Source organism: Ylistrum balloti, unplaced genomic scaffold (genome assembly GCF_031769215.1).
Source record: "Ylistrum balloti isolate Yb309-2 unplaced genomic scaffold, AGI_CSIRO_Ybal_v1 Utg370192, whole genome shotgun sequence".
Taxonomy (NCBI): Eukaryota; Metazoa; Mollusca; class Bivalvia; order Pectinida; family Pectinidae; genus Ylistrum; species Ylistrum balloti.
The window spans coordinates 384,304-393,207 of record NW_026782171.1 but is presented as its reverse complement, the minus strand read 5'-3'; the positions used below and the strand labels follow the sequence as shown (position 1 = coordinate 393,207).

The window sequence follows — 8,904 nt, the reverse complement described above, 5'->3', positions numbered from 1 at the left end:
GAATAATGTATGCAAACACACATAATTCAAGATCAGAGGTCAAGATCAAGGTCAGTATTTCTACTTTTCCTAACTAACATGTAATGCGTTATGATACATTTACCAGGGGTTATGAGTCAAATGTTAAAGCACACTTCCTTTTCCTTTTACTGGGAAGGATTTTGTAATGAATAATGTTTTATCTAACATTTCTTTTATATTATATTTAAGTGGTGTGTTGTAGCGTCAGATGTCTAGCTATACAATGTGTTGTAACATGAAACTATACAGCACGATATAACTACACCGTATAATAAGTTTGCGTGCCTTTAGGACAGAACAATGCCGACACGAGTATTTTGTAGAAGCCTATCGGATGTCTCGAAAAAAACCAGAGAAACAAGTTGTTTACCTGTTTGTATTATTCAAGGCAATGTTTAAATTACTGACTAAAGTAGGATGGATGGAGACAGTCGTTCTGAGATTTGGAACTAGCTTCAATGTACATATATTTCCTGCCAGTGGTAAAAATCCTTTCAATACTTCTGGAAAAAGAATTAATCCCGTAACTCACAGGCATTGAAATACTGTAATACCACCAAAAGAATTTTTATGTAAGTACAATTCTTTTCTTAATTGTTATGTATTATGCAAGTATAAATAGTGTGTGATTCACGCTCACTACCCTTGGCGGTTTGTGTTTCTCATGAAGACCGGACGGTGTATTTCGTCGGCCTAGAAATGATAAAACCAGACATTGCACTGATTAAAACTAAAATGCATCAACTCAAATTCTTAATTAGTTATTATAGTATAAAAGCAGGCAAAATAACTTGAGCCGTTAATAAAAAGGATAGGCAGTAGACCAGCTTTAAGGGTATGTTATAAGGATTGAACAGTCAATATACTTGGCGTCATGCCAAGCGTTTCAATTTGAAAAGGTTAAGAGTTAAACTTACATTTCAACACTCGCATGGGAGATAGGACACAATATGAGGCCGAGCAGGAAGTGAAATTAAAGGAAGTCAAATTCAACCCGTTATCAGATGACTAAACAATTATGTCTTGATAATTTCATACCATGGCTTTTAATAATAATAATAAATTTATTCGGGATAAAGATGTATAGATTTATATACAAAACATATGAGTATATGGCACATATAACATGTTATACATAATCAGGAATAAGTTGTTAGCTATATCTTTAATGTATCAGCTAATTATAATTATTAATAAAGACAAAAGTACATATATCCTAGGATTTCCCAAAAAAAGCGTTGAAACGCTTATTTCCATTGGCGTCCTTAAAATGGATTTACAAATGTATTTCCAGCAATAATATACATAATAGCTATCATGTTTCTCTTGAAATTTGTTTTGAAAGTGACGTTTCACTTGGGTTTTGAACTTAATCTTGTTTGGTATACTTTTAATATAATCTGGAAGAGAAGAATTCCATTCTTTTGTGCCTGTAAAGTAGAATGTTGTAGATTCTTTACCTTGTACTGATGGGAGACTGAAAATATATGCTGAGGATCGAGTATTTTGTAGACATGGATTCTTGTTAAAGGAATTATACATATAGTTTGGAGCCTTTTTCATGGAAAACATTAAACATACATGTAAGATTCAGTCTGATTTGACTAACCCTATAATTAATGTCTAACATGTTTGTACGCGAAAAATCACTGCATCTTATATTGTGCCTATTTTGAACATTCAAAATAAATCTTTTTACTTTGTTTTGTGCTACCTGTAATTTATATTTTAGTTTTTTTGACAAACCTTCATACCAACCAGCACTGGCATAGTCGAAATGACAAAGAAACAATGCCGAGCAAAGAGTTTTTCCCGACCTATACGATAGACATTGCTCGTTTCTGTAGAGAAATTTTAGTCGTTGATTTACCTTTTTAACAATGGAATCTACAATTTCTTAACCTGATAGCAAATCGTTAACGTCTATACCATGAGTTATGTCGTAATAATTAACTCGGAATGATACAGAGTGTTTAAAACAGGCTTTAAGTTTCTGTGTGTATAATGATTGAATCAAAATAGTGTCCATGTTTAGTATAAATGTAACAAATATACAAAGTAATATATCTCCTTGACATTTTAGCAATGTATTGTACCAGAAACAAATGTAAATATATTATCCATGTTCGTGTGTGTAAAAGTAGGGATTACGAAAATTGATCATTTACAAAACACATCTAACTTCAAAATAAGCTTTTGAAAATATGCAACCTTGGACATTTTGCAAATAATTTATGATTGAATTTACGGTTTATTCATTTATTTATTTATTTACAGAATGACGTCATTGGTGATATATATGATAACAATTGGATTTTGTATATTGGAAATTGACTCATTAAAATGTGCATGCGGAAAGATTAAAACACACGTGTTTATTGTAAATGATGATGACAATGGTGGAACAACAAAGCATGATTTCCTTGACCCTGGTCAGTGTCTGGAACTCGCCGCCGAACATCGTCGATTCTGGGTGGCTGTGTCATATTCTGGAAAGGTATGTGTAAGCTATGTCGTAACAGTCGAACTTCAGAGTTCATCTCGACAATAAACACTTAACTGTGTAAACCAATGTTACCATTCATAAAATTTTAGACTTTTCGTTCACAATGAAGCCATAATTCTTGGCATAATTGTATTTTTGTGTGTAAACAGTGTACGATACGGCTGTGGTGCCAGCGAACGTGACGTCATTGTTCCAGTAGAATATATCTTCTTTCCATTACCATTAATACTTAGTGATACGCCCATTATCATTATTAATTATCATCATCATTATTTTTTTCAGAATGCATTTTTACAGAGTCATGAAGTGATAATCATGGATTGTCAAAACGGTATGTACAGTGTATCAAGGCTATTGTTGTTAGTGTAACTCACATGCTGAGATTGCTTTAGCCAGAGGCGAGCTGGAGTCTATTTGTAGTTGGGGTTTGGGTTTTGTTTTGCTTGTCTCAAGCATTTTACTAATACACGTGTATTGTCTCCTACTTGTAGTATCAACTATTTAACTTTATTACACGTGTAATGTCTCCTACTGGTATCAACCATTTAACTTTATTACGCGTGTAATGTCTCCTTCTTGTCTCAACCATTTACCTAATACACGTGTAATGTCTCCTAATGGTAATAACCATATACCTAATACACGTGTATTGTTTCCTTCTCGCTCAACCATATACATAATACACGTGCATTATCTCATCCTTGTATCAACGATTTAACTACATTACACGTGTGATGTCTGCTACTGGTAGCAACCATTAACCTAATACACGTGTATTGTCTCATTCTTTTATCAACCATATACGTAATACATGTGTAATGTCTTCTACTGGTAACAACCATATACTTAATACACGTGTATTATCTACAGTCATTTACACGTGTAACTTTGCCATGTGTACAGTCAGTCTCCTACTTGTCACAACCATTCACCAACGGATAGTCCTTTATTACTGTATATATATCATAAATCAGACATTTACTATTTGATCGTTGTCTTTTTAACCTACCTGTCTCAGCCTTTGAATCTTCTTCGTCCGTTTTACTTTCTTTTTCTTATTATTTTGATTTAACCCTGAAAAAACATACAACTGTAATTACAGTGCTAACACACATTTTCATTCCTAAGTATTTCAGCTAACAGGTTTGGTGCGTGATATTGATTATGAAGCTTGTCTTATCACATGCATCAGATACATATAACTTATCCTAGCAGAACAGTTTCGTTGTTGTGATGTTGAGTATCAGCCGACTACATAGATTTAATGCATATCTAGCATCGTATGCTGTTTCTCGTGGATTAGGACGTCAACACATTGTGGGTCGATGCCTTCTGGAGATTAATAGCGGGAGTGGATGACTCCCCTATGAAGTATACTCAATAGGTATTACTTACTATCAAGACTAATTTCTGTTCACCGAATATAAATAATCCAATGAACGAACGAATATACGAATGAATGAATGAATTTCAGTAAATTTAAAACGAAAGTAATTTAATTGTTAGCTACTTGAATACTAATATAGCGAAAACGTTCAGTTAACAAATCATCTCACATCATCTTTTAATCGACATCTGTTTTTCATCCAGCTTCAATTCTTGTCATAGGACTACAGATGCTACATGTAATTCACCGAATTTAGTTTTTCCTCGAATCTCCTTACTTGACAGTTAAAGAGTTTGTCATTGCATGTTGCCAATAAAAAAAGTCTTTCTGTTCGTTATTGTCTATTTTATATTCCATCAAATTTTGGCATATGCCTTACATACCTCCGTCAAAGAAAAAGACCCCCCCCCCAAGAAAAAAAGAAGAAAAATCACAAAGTAAAAAAAGTTGCTGTCATGAATACGATAATCCATTTTTTTGCTATAGACTAGTTCAAGTGCAAGTGAAAGTTTACTTTGAGCTAACCAGTGGGTATTGGTTTATAAGTCGTTACTGACAAAAATGAAGGCTTTCAAAGCAAACACAATAATCAAGCTTTATCATTCAGACCTTTAATAGCAATGTCTTCGGCTTAAAAATGATTAATATATTTTCAATTTTCTTTCATTCATAAAAGTTTAATTTTTTTCCTGACCCATTAGGCCAGGTAATTTTTTTGAAAAACATGGCGTCTGATTATCGAAAACAATTGTTGATATAGAACTTCATACTTAAAATATAAGATTCATTTAAGAAAATATATCAGACAGGGCTATAATGGTTGTCACATTTTCTTTTTATCTCACAGATTTAATTTCATTTACGCCAAGAGTGATGAATGCTATATATAATTGTTCCGGCGGAAAAAATCGTAAGACGGTCACAGGGATGAGTTATCTCCCTTTAGACGACACATATTATGATGAACACGATATGCCACTTACTACGTTGCAGGTAAATTAAATTTTGTCTTTGAGTTATGTGTGGGGGTAAGTATATGCCGAACAATCAGCTACTGTTTGTTTTTAGTAGAACTCTTATATTTCATGACTTGTGTAGATGGAATCTTTGTAAACTGTTATCGCCATGATCTTGATCGAAAGTGATTTGCCGATTTGATAATTTTATATCAATTCTCAAATTTGTACTATAGCGTATCACTATTCGGTCACCGCCATATTAGTTCAGTTACCGTAGAACGCGGGTATAATTCAAATTTTATATTTAGCTCACGTAAATGACATAGATTACTAAGTAGCTGTACATAATGATATATTAGAAAATAACACTTCTCTGTAGAAGCAACCACACACTGGTATGATGGCGTATCAATGTGCCGACTAGCTGTGTCAATTCGAGTTACCTCCCTTACATTGATGACCAGCTATTTTGATCAGTTTCCATAAATAATTAGTTTTGACATAAGAATTATTTATACAAGAGTCTAGTGATCACTTGTATATTAATTGCAATATTTCTGGATATATTTACACTCTGACTGTTGTTTCTCTTAATGAATCGATCAACTGAAAATATCAAACGTTAGACCATGCAAACGCTATGAATACAGTCATATCCACAGGGATTTGGTCGTACCCGGTCTCGGCGTGGATTCCAAAACCAAATTTAGGATTATATTAAGGAATTTATATCTCAAGAACAAAAAGAAATCAAATGAATTTGAAATGTTCTTTAAAATCTATTTCAATATTAAAAAAAGTCTTACACTTAGAATATATAATGAACCAATTAGTAGTATCATTGGACTAACGAAATTTTCAAAATGGTGTTTTGGACTCGCTGGAAAAAAATTATGAAAATACTGACATTATGTAACAACTATTTCTTTTAATCCGAATTGATTCCACGTAATATATTATTGTATGCGAGAAATGTATTCGGTTAATATCATTCAGCACTGTCTATAAAAGTATATATATTTTGTTTCTGTTTCAGAACTTTGTTGATCGTTCGCAAAAATATGTCAGTGTGTTTATCGAAGAGAGCCTTGGAGTAAACTACGGAAGTACGATATGTATACCAGAACTCAATCAGATGTATCAACGTTTAATTATTTTCAGGGTAGGTGTCGACTGATGTTATTTATATTGTTGTTTATTTCCAAACATCGCTCATATTAAATTTAAAGTTAACAAAACACACAAAATAAATAACACCTTTTGTTAAAAAATTAGAATTAGATACTGTAGAGGCAGATTATGAATTTAACTGCATTATACAGCTGTTTCGACATTCGGAGGATTCATTAGGAATTTTATAGGCTTAAAGTTTGAAACCAAGCAGGCGATTGAGGATAATCAAACTTTATAGGATAAGAATATCAAATCTAACCACTAGCATCATAATTAAATAAGTTTCATAGTGTACATATGATTATATGATGATAATAATAATAACAAAAACAACCAATTTTTCGAATGAATGGCAATGTAAACATAAACAGAAACCCAAAATTTCAAAAAGATGGTTTGAAGATAAAAAACGAGGCTGAACAAAACAATCATGAACACTGGAAAGATGAATAGTTGCTCTGAAAGAATATCACTCTTTTTAACGCTGGCTTATGTAATGCGTTTGGCTCTGTTGAATTATTGTATGGCCATTTTCGCTGAAAAATAAACACCTGGAAAAAATATCGAGAATTTTGTTTTCATGAAAAATCACAAAGTTGATATTTCAGTTTCCAGTACCGTTATACATCGTAATAAGCCGCACGCGTTTATGACTAATCTTTCTTGACAACATAAAATGAAAAATTGCGATCCATTGCAACGCAGTTCGATATAGATCAAATCGACGGCTAACATAGCTTTGTACGTTTCTTAAAAAACATGTGTTTATTCGTCTGGATAATTGAATGTCGTTTTCATACTTTTTACCGATAATAATATATCGCCCGGTTTAAGACGACATAAAACCCGTAACAAAAATCTGATAACATTTCTCGCTTTTTAAGACATTCCTGAAATTTTAGTCATATGACCCTATCACTGTGTTATCATTAATTACATTTCATTCGCTGTTTTCAAACAAATTTGTTATTTTATTTTTTACAGGTTGCCAATACTTATCGACGTAAGACAAAAATGAAGGATTCCGCAAGCATATTATATGATGATGGTGTTAATGAAATAATACACAGGTTGACTCTAGTCTTACACTAAGTCCTGCTGTGAAAGGCAAAGCAGAAATTAAAAATACGCCATTGTTCCATCACGAACATTTTCTAATGTGTGTGTTATTTTTTTTTTTTTTTTTTTACAAAATTATAGATACAACAGGAAATGAATTTTTTTTTTCTCTGCTGCTGTACGTCAGACAAATTTAATATAAACCTGTAAATGTCGTGTATTTAAAATGGTAGCATACTTAGGGTAAGCTGACTTTTCAATAAATATGTAGTCAATACAGAAAAAAATCCAAAAATTTACATCGTCGATGTTTTCAGATAAGGATACATTAAAAAAATATCAATAAATTGAATAGAAAGTCACGTGTTCTCAATGTATCCAAATATAGCGGTGTATGTACATCTTTTTATTCAACACATTTCGTAAAATTGAAAGACGATAAACGATAAAATAATATTTGTTTCAATGTGACGTTCTCCGGGGAAATAACATATATACCATTGTCGTTAATGTCTTCACCAGATGTCAGTTTGGTGCAACAAAACCAACAACAACAAATACCAACATGTCAACATAATTGTAATCCAAACTCAAATTCAATAAAACTGAGACAAAATATGAACAAAAGAAAGATTTACACAGAACCGTCTGAAAAGGTATTACAAAAATACGACCAGGCCTCAGGATCGTGTAACAATCTCATGTCTAAAACTGTCTGACTTAACCAATCGCTGATAACGTCATGTTAAGAGACGCCATTTATGATTGGCTGAGCAAAATTTGAAGTTTAATTGTTTCCTAATCCCTAGGCCTGGTGTTCTGGAAGAGTAAGCGTCTTCTACTTCATCTTTGTCATCCGTCATGTAAACTTTGGATCACTACAACTAAGTTTTCAAATACGAACGAGGTATACAACAACGAGAGTTTACCAACAAGCGAACAACTGACTAGCATCAAACACGTCGAGTTTCATATCGCAATGTTTGACTCTTACAGGCAATCTATGATAGATAATAATAACCCCAGATTCCTATATACTGCTTTATTACAGCAGCATAACTGTCTAAATGTTGTTAACACATTATTATACTTGATTTCTGCCACTTGCCATAATCGTTCTCAATTATCCGGAGAGCACACACTTAAAGCTTTAATTCGGCGACTGATATCGAAATAGCTGTTATTATTATTATTATTATTATGACATTCGTAACGGACTGTCAACACATAAAATGTCATTAGGGCCATCAACCGGTAAAACACACAACGATCCAAAAAAAGGGAAACAACAAACAAACTTTAAGGTAAAAAACAAATGCTGAACATCTTAAATTGGTAAATTATCACAAAAGATTAAAATGGTACGTCATTATCTATTATATAGTCTAACATCTTTACAATTAAAAACATTCTCGAGTTCACAGAAGGTCATTGCAGTCCAATTTAAAATGTGTAACGGTGAATGGCTCATCACATCCTATGCACCGAGGATTGTCTTCGCCTTTCAACATATATGAATGAATAAGGTATGTATAGCCCATCCGAAGACGGGCAAGGACAACTTCGTCTAAGTAGTTGTCTCTATAGCTTACTGGCTGCCTTTCAATCACCAGCCCAACATTTTACCACTAAACCACTATCAAAAGCCATAAATACAAACCAATTGAATATTTATCGTCTCTTTTAAGTTGGTTTTCGATTTAATACTGTTAGATGTCCTATCAAGAGACTTTAAAGCCGAATTATAGTGCTCTCGCACTGAATTATACTTCTGAAGACATTCAGCACTTCCTACTCTT

At 32.9% G+C, this 8,904-nt stretch overlaps 1 protein-coding gene across 1 annotated transcript; it reads left to right on the top strand.

Annotated features, from left to right (window-relative positions):
• Nucleotides 1-280: 280 nt before the first annotated feature.
• LOC132551307 (uncharacterized) lies at nt 281-7,149 on the top strand. The gene is made up of 6 exons (XM_060215433.1): nt 281-593; nt 2,299-2,518; nt 2,810-2,858; nt 4,762-4,907; nt 5,910-6,035; nt 7,031-7,149. Exons 2-6 carry the CDS (start codon nt 2,300-2,302, stop codon nt 7,136-7,138), a joined length of 648 nt encoding a protein of 215 aa, XP_060071416.1. The 5' UTR covers nt 281-593; nt 2,299; the 3' UTR covers nt 7,139-7,149.
• Nucleotides 7,150-8,904: the final 1,755 nt, after the last annotated feature.

Coding starts and splice junctions, on each gene's coding strand:
- LOC132551307 (XM_060215433.1), top strand. CDS start 2,300: ATGACGTCATTGGTGATATATATGATAACAATTGGATTTTGTATATTG. Junction 2,519..2,809: donor CTGTGTCATATTCTGGAAAG/GTATGTGTAAGC, acceptor TATTTTTTTCAG/AATGCATTTTTACAGAGTCA. Junction 2,859..4,761: donor AATCATGGATTGTCAAAACG/GTATGTACAGTG, acceptor TTTATCTCACAG/ATTTAATTTCATTTACGCCA.